The sequence below is a fragment of the Monosiga brevicollis genome, genomic scaffold, assembly GCF_000002865.3.
Source record: "Monosiga brevicollis MX1 MONBRscaffold_26 genomic scaffold, whole genome shotgun sequence".
NCBI classification, from domain to species: Eukaryota; class Choanoflagellata; order Craspedida; family Salpingoecidae; genus Monosiga; species Monosiga brevicollis.
Window position 1 is genome coordinate 461,093 of NW_001865063.1, and position 17,180 is coordinate 478,272.

The 17,180-nt window shown below is 56.6% G+C and overlaps 5 protein-coding genes across 5 annotated transcripts in view; 2 read left to right on the plus strand and 3 right to left on the minus strand.

Moving 5' to 3' along the window:
- The window catches only part of MONBRDRAFT_11127 (uncharacterized protein), a gene marked incomplete at both ends in the record, with an annotated part of 796 nt that extends 305 nt beyond the window's left edge, over nucleotides 1-491 (plus strand). The window contains one exon of the mRNA XM_001748852.1: nucleotides 56-491. Coding sequence (XP_001748904.1) covers nucleotides 56-491 — 436 coding nt within the window. The remainder of the gene's footprint in view (nucleotides 1-55) is intronic.
- A 527-nt stretch (nucleotides 492-1,018) lies between these two features.
- Nucleotides 1,019-1,927, minus strand: MONBRDRAFT_11128 (uncharacterized protein; the record flags this gene model as incomplete). The annotated part of the gene is made up of 1 exon (XM_001748922.1): nucleotides 1,019-1,927. One exon carries the CDS (start codon nucleotides 1,925-1,927, stop codon nucleotides 1,019-1,021), a length of 909 nt encoding a protein of 302 aa, XP_001748974.1.
- A 163-nt stretch (nucleotides 1,928-2,090) lies between these two features.
- On the minus strand, nucleotides 2,091-4,137 carry MONBRDRAFT_11129 (uncharacterized protein; the record flags this gene model as incomplete). The annotated part of the gene is made up of 4 exons (XM_001748923.1): nucleotides 2,091-2,328; nucleotides 2,421-3,061; nucleotides 3,175-3,285; nucleotides 4,030-4,137. 4 exons carry the CDS (start codon nucleotides 4,135-4,137, stop codon nucleotides 2,091-2,093), a joined length of 1,098 nt encoding a protein of 365 aa, XP_001748975.1.
- A 1,026-nt stretch (nucleotides 4,138-5,163) lies between these two features.
- On the minus strand, nucleotides 5,164-7,742 carry MONBRDRAFT_28478 (uncharacterized protein; the record flags this gene model as incomplete). The annotated part of the gene is made up of 6 exons (XM_001748924.1): nucleotides 5,164-6,588; nucleotides 6,730-6,834; nucleotides 6,943-7,056; nucleotides 7,169-7,320; nucleotides 7,409-7,478; nucleotides 7,584-7,742. The coding sequence occupies 6 exons, from the start codon at nucleotides 7,740-7,742 to the stop codon at nucleotides 5,164-5,166; spliced, it is 2,025 nt and encodes a 674-aa protein (XP_001748976.1).
- Nucleotides 7,743-8,885: 1,143 nt separating this feature from the next.
- On the plus strand, nucleotides 8,886-16,271 carry MONBRDRAFT_11131 (uncharacterized protein; the record flags this gene model as incomplete). The annotated part of the gene is made up of 7 exons (XM_001748853.1): nucleotides 8,886-9,146; nucleotides 9,245-9,562; nucleotides 9,674-9,805; nucleotides 9,861-10,268; nucleotides 12,343-12,423; nucleotides 12,941-13,092; nucleotides 13,529-16,271. The coding sequence occupies 7 exons, from the start codon at nucleotides 8,886-8,888 to the stop codon at nucleotides 16,269-16,271; spliced, it is 4,095 nt and encodes a 1,364-aa protein (XP_001748905.1).
- Nucleotides 16,272-17,180: the final 909 nt, after the last annotated feature.

Below are 17,180 nucleotides of genomic sequence, written 5' to 3' on the forward strand. Positions count from 1 at the left end.
AGCCCTCATCGTCCCACCCCATCGGTCTATCCCTCGTTCGCATCGTCGCCGTGAGCGCTGCCGGCATTGCCATTGCCGGTCATGATCTCGTGGATGGCACCCCCGTCCTGGACATTAAACCTTATTTACCCCACGTCGAGGCCGTCCAGGACGCTACCCTCCCCGCCTGGGTCGATGAAGAAAACACTCTCCTTGCCATGAGCGTCGACTGGTTGCCTGCCGCCCTCGACCAGCTCGCTCAATCCTGCACCCACCTCCCCTCCAAAATCCCATGGCGACATCCCGCCACCCCGGCCCAGGCCTCCGCCACCCTGCTTCGGCGCCAAATCGATCAAATTTTGCGCTTTGACATTCGCAACCTCAACCAGCGACAACGTGCAGCCCCTGAAACCACCTATCATCTGCGCTACGCCGGCCTCAACCTTGCCTACCACATTCAAGACCGCCGCATCACCATCCATGCCTGCTCCCTCTCCTCAACATCCGATTGAGCCGCACGAAACACCGACCCCATCAAAATTGACCGGCCGCTGAGCGCTGCCTCATCAAAGACTTGGTATCCCTGATCTGACTTTCTTTTTTTTTTTTTTTTTACCTTTCTTTGGCCTTTTGCCCCGCCATGCGCCGAGCGCACTTGTTTGTTTTGCCAATTCTATCAGCACCATCATCGAATTGTATTCCTCTCATACACGTTGTTTAAGTGGATGTAGTGGTCTTCCACCAACCATCACACCTCGCTCTCCCCGTACCCTGGCATTTACTTGCACGCCAAGCAGCGTCAACACATTCTTGAATAGAAGACAAAGGGGAAGGAGGCCGCCTTACATCGAACAGTCAGTACACGCGTTAAGACACCATTTGGCTCGTGTGAGTTTGAACATGCAAGGCAGGGGCAGTCACAGCTCAACTCGTGTGAACAATTGAAACAAGCAATCACCACACAAAGAGAGCACAATACACACGATTGGAAGAAAAGACACACAACACAACACGTGCCATAGATTCGATCCGCTCAGCATCACAGCTCAAGCCCAAAGATCGCCTCCAGCTCAGCTCGGCTCAACGTTCCCCCGTTGGCCTCATACTGCGCCACCATCGCCTCAACCTGCCCCGCCAACACCGCTCCATCAACACCCATCAGTCCCATCGCTGCCTCAGAATACGCATGATACCCATCCGCATAATCAACCACCGCGCGGTCGCTCTCAACCGTCTCTCGCAGTGGCGTCGTGAAGATGTGCTGCAACCAATGTGTAAACCCAAAGCCGCCTGTATAGCTCGAGGCCACCAGCCCCTCCGCCACGACGGTGCTCATCGACGTCAGCGGTGAATAGAATCCTACCGCCGTATCCCACCGCTTCCCCGTCACACTCGTCACCAACAAACATCCACTCTCATCAAACACCACCACCAGATCCCCCACAGCCACCGCCTCCGCCTCCACATACGAGCCCGCCGGTAGTTGCGTGTTGCACCCCGCCCCCAACGACTCGTTGGCCACAAACACATAGTGCGTTTTCGACAACTGCAGCTCCTGCTCCACTCCGTGGGCGTCCTCATACTGCAGCGCCACAACCGAGAACGCCGTCGAGTGCCCCACATGCCTCACCGTCGTCAGCGGGCAGTCCACCACACTCGAGTCCACATCACTGATGCACTTGAGCATGTCACCCGTTGTCAGGTCCGTCAGCGCCGCCCAGCTGCCGTTGGCCAACATCATACGGGTCGTGCTTGCAAAGCACGACTCCACACATGTCACGGGTGTCACCTCGAATGAACATTCCACGGCGACTTCAATGGTCTGGCCAGTGCTGAAGAAGGTGGCTGTACCAGACCAGTTGCCCACGTTGACAACAGTTGTGTAGCCAGGTGTCAACGAGACATTGTAGGGACCAAGGTTGATGATGTCGGTTGTGTTGCTTGTCATGGCAAGCAGATAGTCACCATTCAGTGAACCAGCATACCACACCGCTATCACGTCATTATGAAAAATGAGATTTGACGGCTGTTCGGAGACAGCCGAGCCTGGCTCCTCCAAATCATCCATGCTATAAATAAGTCCGTTGACGTCAATACAATATTCAATGGGGCTAGTTGTTGTAGAAGTGGTCGAGGTGGTGGTGGTTGTGGTAACTGGCGTTGTTGGGGTCGATGTCGAACCCGTCGTCTGCGTCTGAGTGGTGGACGTCGATGTTGTGGATGTCGACGTTGTGGATGTTGATGTTGTGGATGTTGATGTTGTGGATGTCGACGTTGTGGATGTCGTCGAGGTCGAGGTCGTCGAGGTCGCCACATTTGAGATGCAAACGCTCACGCTGTCGATTGCCGCTGAAGGAAGGGATCCAGTCGAAGAGAAAAACACTTCGACAAATTGACCCAGGCTCGGGGAGCTCCACTCGACGCTGGCGCTGGCACGATACGTCACAAAGGAACTGCTGCTCATGTTGGCAGACGATACCGTCCTCGAGACAACCACGTTGCCCTCGCCATCCCGTAAGCCAAAGGTCAATTCGTTATCGTAATAGCCTGATCCTAGACCGAGTGCCAATGACACCTCATATGTGACGCCGCCTGTCCATTGAAGACGTGTTGTCTGCGACACGTCCGCTTCCATTCCAAAGAGCACCATTGCATGCTCCCCATCGCCTCGGCGGCCCAGCTCGGGAGTGAAGAAGCCCCAAGGCACAATCATGGCACTTGAATCCCATGCACCTGCCCACACCCGGTCATTGGCATGCACGATTCGGCTGCCTCTTGCCTGTCGGTAGCCTTCAAAGGATGCTTCCTGTACGTGTGCTGCTTCCAGGCACGCGTCCAAGTACGTCGTGCTCGTGCTTGTTGTGCTGGTGGTAGTAGTGGTTGTGCTAGTCGTGCTGGTGCTAGTCGTTGTGGACATGGTTGACGCTTCAATCGCAGCCACGTTGCAGCCCATCAGCTCAACCTCCTTATAGCTCAGGCACGTGGCGATGAGTGTCTCCAAATTGCCATCGGTCAAGTCAACCTCGAATTGGCTGCCACTCACGTCCAGATCAAAACGCGTATCAAGCTTGATACCACACGCCTGCATGCAACACGTGACACAGGCGCACACATCCAAGCAATGCACGCACCAAGGGCTGTGAGATTGGACTTTCTGGCTTCCAATGCATTTCAATGCGTATCAAGTCTTCTCACCTGGATGTTGCACTCCTCAACCAGAACCTCCTTGAACTGCGCGACAAATCGATTCAGCTTGCGGCGGTTCAGGCTGTTGAGCGAAAAGCCATCGCGACACTCGAATTGGGACTACAATGTCACCCATCAACAAGATGAGCTCACAAGTCAAACATCGTGCGAACAGCCAGCCAGCAACAGGGCGGCTCCAATGCTGCTTCTGCTCCCCAACAAGTTGCACGTGTTCATCCCCACCCCAGGCCCATGTCTCCATGCGACAGACATGGTGCATTTGTGTGTTGATTTGACTTGAGCGACCTACCCGACCAAGAAGTGGTGCCACATCCATCGTATCGAACGAGAAGCAGCTGCTGTCTTCGATTGTGCAGGTCTCGATGGCTCGGCAGTCGTCGTTGTTTGAAGAGAGGCACACCTCAAACAGGTGAGCTCCACAAAAGCCACCTATCCCGTCATTTGCAAGTGTAAAAAGAGAGAACAGTCTCAAAGGTGAGGGCAAAGAGAGTTACAAGCTCGATCAAAACAACGTTGGGTCCCAGGTCTGCCTCATTCAATCCTGGGGCTGACCTTGGGTGCAAGGGACGGCACGCAGACCAGCTTGGCCCATGTCCGAGGCCCATCGATATCCCGTGCTGCTAGTCACCGTTTGCAGGCATCCGCGTTGCTACATGCATTCACATGCCAATCGATTCGAACCCGTGAGATGAACAGAGTCCAAGTCCCAGAGGAAGTTTCGCGGCTCAGTGATGCCACGAGTCACAACAGGCTTTGAGGCTGCGATTGCACATCTTGATCCAATGCCCATGGACTGACCAACAACCACCAAGTCAATCCTATTTAATGCTCTCACCACCTCACCTGAATAAGCTGCAGCTCAAAAAAATTGAGGAGATCCAGATTGATTGGGCCAGCCTGTGCAGGGCACGCCCACCAAACGGCCACTAAAAGTGGCAGGAACATTGCCATCGCTGCTGCGATGCCCATGGCTTGATGTGCTTGTTCAATCCGGCAGAACAAAGCATGTGGTGCACACGTCTCTCTCAAAGGGCGAAGAAGTAAAATGCAACGACCAGGACCATAGCCAAACCCAATAGCCGTGCCGCAAAAGCATCAAGCCACAACTGACACTGCAAGCAGGCGTGTCGAGTGTTCACATGCGCCTAGGCCGTTAAGAGAAGAGGACGTGAAGGCTCGACCACGCACCAATCCTGACCACTCCTTTTTCCTTCGTTCCCCCAAAACCCAAACCCAAACGCGAGGCGCTTCCAACCGCCAGACCAGGTTTTTAGTCAGGGCCAGCCCATGCTTGCCGAAATCTGGAGACGAGGGACATGGACGGTGTCCGCGTCGGACAAAAAGGTCTTTTTAAGAACGTGTACATGCATGCAGGCATATAACCGCAATTGGCATCTGGGGAGTTGATTATATTATCTGGACTCGAAATTCAAGATGGGTGCGTGCGGTTTGCAAAACTTGGTTGATTCTGGCGGGAGATGATGAAGGCTGACCTTGGATGCTTGCATGCCTCGCCGTGCCTCGCCGTGCCTTGTTTACAAAATCGCGACTCGTGCTCATGCACGGCTGCTCACAGTGGGCTTGCACGGATCGAGGTCAATATTATGCCGATTGCCACGCAGGCCCATCACATTGCGAAAAAAGCCAATAACACTGTGACTCGTCCCAAGCTCCCATGCGAGCACAAACTACGCTGTCCAGGGTGAGTGACGGCTTGATGTGAAGAATGTATGTGTGTGCCGATGCACACACGGCAAGATTGTAGCGTCACTTACTGCAAGCACACTATGCAAAGGAGCTTGACCTATGCCGAGTGGGGAGGGGCCCTAGTGATCGCGTAGCACGCAGAGCACACAACTCAATTCATTGGCCAGATGCTGATGCATGGTTTCGCAGAAGACAAGGAACAATGAAAGCACCCAATTTGGGGTGGAGACACACAACACAACACGTGCCATAGATTCGATCCGCTCAGCATCACAGCTCAAGCCCAAAGATCGCCTCCAGCTCAGCTCGGCTCAACGTTCCCCCATTGGCCTCATACTGCGCTACCATCGCCTCGACCTGCCCCGCCAACACCGCCCCATCAACACTCATCAGGCCCATCGCTGCCTCAGTATACGCATGATGCCCATCCGCATAATCAACCACCGCGCGGTCGCTCTCAACCGTCTCTCGCAGTGGCGTCAGAAAGATGTGCTGCAACCAATGCGCAAACCCAAAGTCGCCCGTATAGCTCGAGGCCACCAGCCCCTCCGCCACGACAGTGCTCATCGACGTCAGCGGTGAATAGAATCCTACCGCCGTATCCCACCGCTTCCCCGTCACACTCGTCACCAACAAACATCCACTCTCATCAAACACCACCACCAGATCCCCCACAGCCACCGCCTCCGCCTCCACATACGAGCCCGCCGGTAGTTGCGTGTTGCACCCCGCCCCCAACGACTCGCTGGCCACAAACACATAGTGCGTTTTCGACAACTGCAGCTCCTGCTCCACTCCGTGGGCGTCCTCATACTGCAGCGCCACAACCGAGAACGCCGTCGAGTGCCCCACATGCGTTACCGTCGTCAGCGGGCAGTCCACCACACTCGAGTCCACATCACTGATGCACTTGAGCATGTCGCCCGTCGTCAGGTCCGTCAGCACCGCCCAGCTGCCGTTGGCCAACATCATACGGGTCGTGCTTGCAAAGCACACTCCTTCGCATGGCACAGGCGTGATTTCGCTTGGTGATTCCACGGCGACTTCAATGGTCTGGCCAGTGCTGAAGAAGGTGGCTGTACCAGACCAGTTGCCCACGTTGATGAAGGTTGTGTTGCCAGGTGTCAGCGAGACATTGTAGGGACCAAGGTTGATGACATCGGTTGTGTTGCTTGTGATGGCAAGCAGATAGTCACCATTTAGAGAACCAACATAAGTTACATTAGTCTCTCCTGAGAGTTCAATAGATTGTACGTCTCCTGGTGTGTCCAATTCCTCGACAGTGGAAATGGAGAAGAAATAAAACCCATCGAGAAAAATGCAATATTCGATGGGGGCAGTGGTCGAGGTGGTTGTGGTGGTGGAAACTGATGTTGTCGAGGTCGATGTCGAATCCGTCGTCTGCGTTTGAGTGGTGGATGCCAATGTCGTTGATGCCAATGTTGTTGAAGGCAGGGTGGTCGAGGTGGTCGAGGTGATCAAGGTTGTCGAGGTGGTCGAGGTGCTCGAGGTTGTCGAGGTGCTCGAGGTTGTCGAGGTGGTCGAGGTGGTCGAGGTGGTCGAGGTGGTCGTGGTGGTCGTGGTGGTCGAGGTGGTTAGAGGAAGAAGGTCTGGTTTGGTGGCCACCATGCATGGCCCTCGAATTAGGTCTTGGACATCGGCTTCTCTTATGCATTGAGCAAGACGCTTCTTATCCTGCATGGCAGTACAAAAACGTCCGCGTTTGAATCTTGACGCACAGGCAAAAAGCGCTACTTTGCTGCCAATGCCCCGCCCCACCCCCAAAGAAAAGAAAATGTCTGGCTTATCCGGGCGCGGGTATGCCACCCAACTAACCTTCTTCGAGCGAACTTGCACCTTCACGCGATAGCGATTCAACCCACGGTCGTTGTCATCGGCCAGCTGAAGATCGTCTTCATTGCGGAGCAGGATGCGGCAAGGCTATCATATCGTCGGGGCAGGTGTCCAAAACTCCACATGAGTTTCATCTCTTGATCGGGCTTGTTAAGGCTAATGCGTTGAAGAGCTTTGGTGCTCAGTCCAACCCACCTTGACTTGCGGACAGCTTTGAATCGCGTCTCGCAAAATTTTGTAAATTCGGCGGCGATTCTTGTTGGAGAGATCGGGGCCACCCTGGCCGTCACATGCTGCCGCAAACTTGAACTAGATCGATTATTGGTTCCGCATTTTCACAGCGCATGGAATGAGTTCCGTTGGCTCCGCCTGTTGTCACCGGCTCGGAAAGGGATCGACTGTGAAGCGGTTTGACGGTCACCTTCTTCTTCATTTGATCCGAATCATTCTGATCACAGCTGCTAAAGGTGATGCAAGATTCTCCGGTGGGATCCCAGCAAGTGAAAGGCTGAAGACAGCCAAGGCCGACTGGATCCGAGCACTTGGTCATGGTTTTGCAATTGCAGCGTCCAACTAGGATGGTACCCAGTCGACCGTCAAGCTTGAGCTACATGTTGCTCCCTCTAAAGCATATCGTGGGCCCGTGCAGTGCCCAACGTACCGGTTTTGGCAAAAGTCAAGCCATGGGCGTGTCCACCCTCGAGCGAATAGCCAGAGGCATTGGATTGGAGCTGCACACCGCGAGCATGGTTGTTCTATGACGCATCACACGTGCTTGAGAGCTGAATCCTTGGGTGAATCAACGGCGAATTGAGGGCACAAATGGCAATACAAACTTCAAGGGCTAGCAGCAGACTGGCTGGGACCAGCGAGGGTACAAAAGGCGTAGGTGTCTGAGCGCGCGTCGTGATGGGCCGTGGGGTCGTGCCAATGGCGCTGGCCAGGGCGATGGTCAACCCCACAGTGACATACAAGCGGCAAAAGGAGGTCCTCATGTTGTTTGATGGCTTTGCAAAAGAAAAATGGCTCGATCTTTAGACGCTCGGTGCAAGATGACGCCGCCGATCATGGCCACGTTCACTTTGGGGATAGAAAGATTGAACGTGACGATCTCTCGAGTTGCGATCGGAAGGAGGCAAGTCATTGAGAGTGTGATGTCAAGACTCTCCTCTGTGTAAGGAGGAGTGGCGTTTTTTTGGGGACGCGGCCAGAGACGTAGAAGCAAGAAGCAGATAAAGGGGCGTTTGCGGACCACATTGCTGCCGGTGACAAGCACCAGCTGGCGTGTCCCCTTGTGAGCGTGTCCCCTTGTGAGCGTGTCCCCTTGTGAGCGTATCACGTACACGAGTGCAGCGCGATCAGCCACAGCCCAGGCCGCCAAGCTGACATGAGACTGCATATCGCCCCAGACAACCAAGACAGATCTGCTCCAGTCACCGCCAGGTAAGTTGCATACATGCATGCATTCAATATTATCTGACAAACCTGTACTCACAACTGGTGTTCTGAACCATAACAACATCGCAAGCCGTGTTCCTTGACATCAACAAGCCGGCACGTTCTATACTACCTTCGACTTTTAAAATATCTGTTACTATACGTGTTTTTTCTCATACAATAAGTTACACTGTTTTGGTTTTGAAATATACATAAACGTGTTTATTCGGTGCATTTAATGATAGTTTTGCGACCACAACTGTTGATTTCACGTCTTTTAGTCTTGAAATTTTTTGGGTTCGAGCCAAATTTTTTACGTCTGGACGCCCCCCTCGCAGCTCACTCCCACCCCCCGACTGACGGCGCTCGCGGCTCCTCTGCTGCTTTGCCTCTCCCTCTTGCCCTCTCTCCCTCTCTCCCTCTCCCTCTCTCCCTCTCTCTCTCTCCCTCTCTCCCTCTCTCTCTCTCCTTCTCTCTCTCCCTCTCTCCTTCTCTCTCTTCATTTCCAATTGCCCGCTTCTCATCAAAGAAGCGCCAGCAAGCTTTCTATTGAGAGCCAAGTCGGGGGCTATCTGCCATCTCGCAGCAGTTGCGCTCGGCAGAAGGACGTCGTCGTGATGCAAGGATAGACAGACTTGGGCTCGCACGTCGGGCCACACCGCGACACTCGCAACACGGGCGCCAGGTCCAGCACCTGCACGATGGGGTGCTGTACGAGCACTGCAGTTCGTGACTTTGCACCCCCGACTGACCGAGACCAGCGCGAAAACGAGCCACCGCGCGCGGCTCTTAACAAGCCCGCAGCCGCGGCCACCGCCACGGCCTGGAGCACATCGCGAACACCACCGCCGCCCCCGTCACCGCCCGAGCAGCAGACCAGCAAGACTGCTGCACCGATTATCCTGGGACCCACCAGTCATGCACCGGGAGAGGGCCGCACCACGTTTGAGCTGCAGGAGCAGGTCAGCGCGCAATTGCTGTTCGACCCGTTGGTCATTCGCCCGCTGTCAACATATCCCTCACTTGGTTGTTTTTGGCGTGTTGCAATGGCGTTGAATAGCTTCGCATGCTGCGCGATGCCATGCGCGAGGAGCAAGCGCGACGAGCGCAGGCCGAGGCTCAGGCCAAACAGCTGGAGCGGCAGGTACTCTTTGACACTGAGGCCACCACCTCTGAGCAAACGGCAGCTCTGCGGCGTCTGCTTGAGGCCCGGCCGCACCTTCGCGATGCTTGGGAGCCGCCAACTCCCCCCGAAAATGCCAACCTTGACGACGCAGCAGCACAAGCGCCCAGTGCACGGATCAGCCAGGGCCTCTTGCCGCCTGCTCTGAGTGTCGTGGCCCTTCCCCGCCCTGGTACCGCTGCCGCTCAGGCTCGGGTAAGGCCATTCGCACGCGTACACGCCATCATGACGTGCTGTTCCTGGAGAATCGTGTGCTGCAACATGGCTCCCTCAACTTGAATTTGTCTCGAATGGCCCGGCCTGCAGCGGTCTGAACTGGTGCAGCAGCAGTTGGATGATCTACGGCAGCAGCACGAAGTGTTGAAGCAAAAGGTTCGCGTGTGTCAGGCGCGGCTGCTGGTGTTGGTGGAGCTGCACTGTGCGCGGGATGCGCGTCCTGTGTGTGTGTGGGTTAACTCGGCTTGTGTTTGTCTGTGTCCTTGGCTCTGGTTAGTACGTGCGGCGGGTCAAGCGGCTGAAAGCACGTCATACCGAGCAACGCGCCGGAATGCAAGGACGTATACTCGAGTTGGAAATGCAACTGCAGAGTGCGCAGATGCAAACGGAAGCGCTGGAGGCTCGACTGCGTCGAGCCCAATCAGCCCCAGTTTCGCGGCCTCGGGGCCACCGCGGCGATGCAGCGGACGAGGAGACAACGAGCCCGCGCCGAATTTCGCGGGCTTTGGTAGAAGCCGAGGTTGAAGACGATGAGGCAGATGATCGCGACACGGGCTCGGATGCCGACCTCCCGAATGACACCGCGAGCGCCACTGGTCCGGCAGGCGCAGGAGCAGAAGAGGACGAGGAGGACGAGGAGGACGAGGATCCTCGCCAGCATTTGATTTTGCAGCTATCAGAACAGGTCTGTCGTCTCGTTTATTTGGCTTGGCTGCATGTGCTTCAGATGCGAGGGGCGGGACGGGTGCTTGTAAGAATTTGACGACACGGTGGATGTCCGCGTGCTCTACGATAGTTGGCCGAGTTGTCGGAGGAGCTTGATGCCGCTCAAGCGCGCATCGTGGAGTTGGAGGCTCAGTTGGAGGCCGAGTAAGCCTCGGCGGGAGTTTCCAGAAAAATCTGTCGTTTTGCACCAGCCATTTTTATCTTAGGAGACGTCTGAGATGTCTAATCGAATCAAGACCTTGTGGGTGGCGCATGCGGTCCAGGCGTTTGTTTTTTCCACCCCCTTGCAGTCTAGGAGGCAGGAGGGTTCAAGGCGAACCTAGTTCTGGCACAACATGCCGGCACATTCTTGCGCTAGAGTAGTGGTAACCTATTTGCAGGTTGTTCTGTTTGGTGCGTGCGTGGCGCACGCATTTGGTGGGGGTGAGCGAGCGAGCAGGTTCCATGCAGGCGAGTAAGGCAGAGTTTGACGTCGAGTCCCAAGAAAACAAAACAGTCAGCTGGCTCGCTCATCCGGTTGTTTGAAAAGAGAATAGAAGAGAAGAGAATGGCATTATGTTCTCGCATTCTCGCTGCAAAATAACCAATATAGACTCGGGTGCGGCCTGATCAGGGCAGGCGGCAGGCGGCTCATGCCAGCATGGCACCGGGACGCCACGATGTACGAGTTGTCGAACTGAACTATGGCGCCAAAAATTATCGATAAAATCCACAAAAAAATCGCTTGAATAATACAAAATGAACTTTACACCTTGGATTTTGATAGCTTTCTCTTGTTCGTGCACTTGCAAGGCTGCAGTGTGTGTGGGGCGGAGTCTCAGTCGAAGCTGGCTTTTTCTCACCTTGCTCTGCGGGAGGCGAGAAGGACGGGCGGAACAACCGGATCGGATCGAGTGCGATCACGTGGTCGGGCCCGACAAGCGGTGATTGCAGCACGCACGACTCGGCATACGACCCTAAAACCCCTTCTTCGTCCCTTTTGGCGACGGGCCAAACATACTACCCATACCCAGCCTGGCCACACGCGCCCCGTTGGTTCCCCCGTTCCCCCACATCTTCGTCTGGTTCAGGCTTTGGCTGCACACTCTGACACAGCATCGTCAATGCTGATCATCACAGTGAAGAGAGAGAGAGAGAGAGACAGAGAGTTTGAGATGAGAGAGAGAGAGAGAGAGACAGAGAGAGAGATTTAGAGGACATGGGTACTTTATGGGTACTGTTGGGGTTGAGGGAGAATTCAATGACATGTGTTTGACGGGAGTGTGAACACACCAGCATCCTTGTAACGTCGGAGCTCTTGACCCTGTGCACCATCATCATCATCATCATCATCGACATCATCGTCCCTTGTGCCGTCTTGCTGCCCTCCTCGGCCTTCGCCTTGACCGCTCGTCCAAGCCACCTTGGACGTCATGAACACGATGGGCTCAAACGTGGGCGACCCCATAGCCTCGCAGTCCGATCATGGGGCGGCCCAGGCGTCCCTCCCATCTCATCACACACCCGATGACGGCATTGTTCGGGCGCTTGTCGGGCCCGGCACAGTCAATCCTCTCCATGCAAATCAGGCTTCGTGACGTCCTCCGATCACCGTGGGCGAGCTTCTTACCTGACGGCGAGTTCCGCCGCGTCTACATTGGACCGTGGGTCGACGACGGTAGGCACAGCCAGTCGCGGCGGACACCATCAGCCGTTAGACGGTTGTGTGAGTGTGATGGCAAACGGCCCAAAACCAAGGGGGCTGTCCCATGCAAACGCAAGCTGTCGCTGCACCCCACTCTTGTTGGCTCTGCTGTCCTCTCCTTCCCCTCCCCATCATCATGATCACCACCAACCTGCGGCGATCGTCATCCCCCCACATCAAGACGCCAATGATGATGCTTGGATCAAGGACGCTGGCGGCCAAGCGCGCGATCGGATCCCGCTCCGACGTCCATCGCCAGCTTCCCGTGTATTTTCTTGCCGGCTTTCCGCCCTGACATGCCCCCGCACATTAAATTAAATTTTTTATGTCACTTGCTTCCGCCTTGAAGAATCGAGGCGACCCGCATCTCGCCGCCGTATCGCGCCGCGCCCCTTCGCTGCTCACGGGCAATGAAGGCCACCGCCTCCAGGTCAGAGCAGACGCACATCACCTCCCAGCCCACTACCTTGTTCTTCTGCCGATTTGAGCGAGAGAGAGAGAGAGAGAGAGAGAGAGAGAGATTGTGTGTGCGTGTCCCATCTGCCCCCTATTACCCCGTTTCGTGTGGGCCCCTGTCATGATTCAGTCGTGCGCTTGTTTCTGTTCTGTCCAGCCCCTTGCGCGCGCACACACTTGTTCGTCAGCCATCGTGTGTGTGTGTGTGTGTGTGTGTGTGTGTGTGTGTGTGTGTGCGCTCGTCGAGTTGGCTGACTGTGCTACTTCTCTGCTCTTCTTCCTCTTATTTTTCTCCTTTCGCCGCTCCGCCGTTGACGGGTGGCACGCTGCTCTGTGTGTGTGCGTGTGTGTCGCGCGCTTTGTGTCTGGTTGGGTGTGATGATCAAACGGCTGCAGGCTGCGCGACAATTTCCTCGTCCGTCCCAATCCGGGCCCATCAAGGCGAGCGAGCTCACACGACACGACACCCCTCCCCTCCCCCCCCTTTTCAGCCCCCATCCAGTTGCTTCTGCTGCCCCATACCGACTTGGACAGCCGAGGTCACCCGCCCCGAGGCCCTCACAACTTGTGCCGAGACGGCATTGAATCTTCGACCGACTCGCCGTTTCCCCACGCCAGACGCTCTTTCTCAGCCTCTTCCAAGGTGTGTGTGTGTGTGTGCCATTGAGATGGCTGTCTGTGTGCTTGTCCCCACAACAACATCATCTTGGGGTCGTTCCTTGCCCACCCCGGACCATTGACCCTGTGGCACATGTCTCCTGTTTTGACGGTTCCATCATCGCCCTCTGCGACTACGCCATCCTCACTCGGATGCCATGTGTGACGTGCCCTCGCAGAGAACCCTCTTGTTAGTTTGCTTCCGCCAGGCCACAGGCCCATGAGCCCACGCATGTCACCGACAAGCGTCCACGGGTAGCCCCTCTGGCAGAATACGGACGAGTTGAATTCTCATCACCACCACCACCCCCCAGCACCCTTTCCTCTTCCTTCCTGCTGCTTTTCCAGCTCTTCAATCTCGCTGCTGTTGGCATAATAACTTGAGGCAGCCCCGTCTTCCGCGCATTTTCCCATCCCACCAGCTCGGGCATCTACCATTCGCCGTTGCCCTGCCGCGCCCGGCTCTGCCGCGACAAGACACTTCTGCGTTTGTGCCTTGGCCCGCCACTGGGCTCTGGGATTTTCCCTTGCGTCGCACGACCTCCACACCCAGGCCTCCATCCTCTCGGCGGCTTGACGCGTGACGGCAGCGCTTGCATTTGTGGTTTTCGACTGGCTAGCACATCTGGCACCTTGCAATATTGCCCACAAAGCTCGATGATTTCTTTCGCCGACATGTTCGCCGACTCGAATCGCCCCCATGTCGATGATCACAGCCATGCCCCCCTTTTCAACCGCTCAGCCTCCATTCCAAACCCCCCGCACAACGCACCGGCTGAAGCAAAGGCTAGCAGTCCTTCCCCATCGGCAGCGCATCTGCCCCAGCCCGTGCTGCAGCAGCTTCGAAACGTACCCCGCGCCCCAGGCCGGCGAAGGCGCCCCAAGGCCCAGCCGCCATCACTGCGCCCCCTTTTGGACAAGAACAGCAGTGTCAGCCCTGCGGCCAGCCTCAACACAAGCTCAATTTATGACGAGGACGATGTCAGCGGCTCCCCATTAGCTGAAGCCCTCATCACCCCCATGTCGTCCACACCAGCTGCTTCGCCCAACGCGTCCTCCCACAATTCGCGCCGTGCCACTCTACCAAATGTTGGTGTAAATGCACGCACGGCCAGCCTTGGCACCTCTTGCCGAGATGTTTTGGCGCAGGACTTTGAGCTAGAGCACGCCGACGCCAGTGACCGCAGCGAGGCGGCTTCCCCCTACAACCTGTCCCGCGAGGCGTTGGTGTACGAGGCTGATCGGGAAGATGATGACCGTGAGGCTCCTGAGCTGGCAGCGCGTCTTCGCCAGCGCCGCTGGCGCGTCAGCGAAAGCACGTCAACGCCCCGTCGCTCACCGTCACCAGTACGGTTGAGTGTCTCGGCTGCCCCGGTACCCATCACGCCACCAAGCAGCGTATCCATGACGCCCAATGTTGTCGATCATCCTCCATCACCACCACCATCACCACCACCATCGCCACCACCACCACGAGCTCAAGATGGAGGCGCGAGCCCTGTGCCACGGACGGTGGGATCGGACAGTTCACCCCAGGTGGATCTGGCGGCCACGGTCAACGCTTGCACCCTGGCCAGCGCCAAACCAGCCCTCGCAACCATCACTGCACCACCGCTACGCTCATCACGGCCCGAACGCGAGCGCCTCCGCCAATATCGCCGGCGCTGCGAGTCTTCCACCATCTTGGCAGTGCGGGACTTGGCCTCTACGTGTGGACTGAGCGTCATTCAGCATGCTTGGCTGCTCCGCGTGGCCGTTGATGCCCGTCAGACGGCGTTGCGTGGCACTCAGGCACACGTTGGTCCCATGGCCGTTGATCGTGAGCAGTCCTCCGACTCCTTCCCATCATCGTTTGAGCTGGGCGCCCCAGCCTTGAGCTTAGTCTCGAGTCCGAGTGCCACATCCCGCGCACGCACCAAACTACAGCAGATTGGCAGTTGGGGCAGCTGGGGCAGCGACGACAACGATGACGACGATAGCGACAAGACCAACGCCAGCAACTTTGAGGGCGAAGGTCGCACCGACATCCAACCCGACCCCGAATGCTCTGTTTGGCTTCCGAATGGGCTCGAGCCACCCAGCACATCCTCGTCATGCACCTCGGCCGCAGCTCGTCGCCAGGCCTTTGCCGCGCATCACCAAGCCAATGCCGAGGCACAGGATGAGTCGAATGTCGAAGCCGTATCCAAGGCAATGGCGCGCTCACCGCCGGGGCCGCGTGTGCTGCGCTTGTGGTCGGCCCCAGGCATGCCAGGCGGCTGTGAGCGTGGCAACATGGGCGGCTGTCGTCGCCCGCCCCGGTTTCGTCCACCCCTGAGCCCCGTGCCCGAGCATGTGCCTGTGCGGGCTCCCGCCCCGTTGGCGCTAGAGCAGACGAGCGGCCGTGGGCCGCGCTCCTCGGGCTTGGCCAAGGGGTCACCACAGACACCGTTGCGCAGTGCTGATGGGATCGTGCGGAGCAAACATTTCGACTGGGACGCGCTTGATGCACCGGCCCGTATGGCCTTTTTCCGTGACACCATGTCCAGCGTGCAAGCATGGGAAGCAGCGTCGACGGCGGGATCCACGGCTGGTTTGACTTCCGGCTCGTGGGTTAGCTGGCCCGAGCATTCGAGCCCATTTGCCTCGACGACACCCGACTCGGGCTCTGATCAGTCTGGTGGCGAGGGTGATGTGGAGGTCAGCGACACCAGTGAGTCTGGGCCCGAAGCGTCAACGCCGTTGCATCAGTTGGATCAGCCCCGGTCGACGCCTTGTGCCGAGTCAGAGGTCAAGCGCTGGAGTCTAGATTCGGCGATTGGCAGCCAGCCAGATGATGGACATGGCTCATTCGACAGTGTAGGTCGTGCCATCAAGCACAAGCGCAGCGCCAGCAGGTCCATCTCGGCGGGACAGCCTGATAAGGACCGCGGATTCTCCAAGCGTGGTCATGTGGCTACTGAGTCGCGTACATCTACCCAAAAACCCTTGGGTGACGCTGTGTGGTTGGAGTCCAAGGCTTCATCCCGGCCGTTGCGCGCCCGTGCCCAGGCCGTGGCAGCTGTGCGGCGCCAGCTGGATGCGGTGTTGTCACCGCTACAGCAGCAGTGTCTGCGTCGTCATTACGAGCGCGTCCAAGCCACTGCCCCTTCTCGTACCCCACGGGCCCGACTGTTGTCCATTTGATCGCGTTCAGGGTCATGTGTGTTCTTTTTTTTTTTTTTATCTTCATCTTATGGGCCGTCGACACCCCCTCTCTTGTCGCTCCTTGTTGTTTGGTCTTGGGGCGCGTTGCGTTCTTTCTTGTTGCTTTGGCGTGGTGTTCTATTGGTGCTTTGCTAGCTTCCAGAACTGACCCGGGCACGAGCGCGTCCATAACATATTATTTTCAGCATTATTACTCTTATTGTCGTCGTTTATCATGATTGCCATGGCCCTGCGCGAGCACGTTGCTTGCGTGGTGTCCAGTGGACCAGGCTCAGCATGAGTGCTGTGCTTCTTGAGTGTATGCGTGTTTATGTGAGCATGTGTGTGTGTGTGTGTGTGTGTGTGTGTGGTTGTGTGTAGCGGTGTGGCTCTCGACCCTGTGAGCAGTTCCAGCACGAGCCTTGAGCCTGTCTGTCGGTGTTCACCCCCTTCCTTTTTTTTTTTGGTCTTTTTCTTTTTCGAGAGGTCAAATCGATCTGTGGCTCAGTGTTGTCGTCAAGCCGAATTCGAGTGCCAATTGAGCCAGATGCCTTGACTGCTTCCTTTTTGACCACCATCTCCAAACAGTCCATGAGGCGATCGCCGAAATCCGAGGCCATAAGTATGCTTGTTACTCAAGCCTATGGGGCATCGAAGCACTGGCACTGCAGCGATCAACAAGCAGAGGGTGAATGCAGTGACAAAGTCAGATTCCCATGCCACCCAAGACGGCGCGTGACCAAACCCTTGTGACCCCTCGCTGACTGTTCAGGCGAACACCACCAACAACGTCAATGATTCAGTGAGCAAGCTGCTCGCGCCTCACTTTTCGCGTTTTGTCAGGTTGAGAAAGCATGCATGCAATGATTCAACAGGAGCTAGCATGCACGCATGCCCTGCCCGGCGACG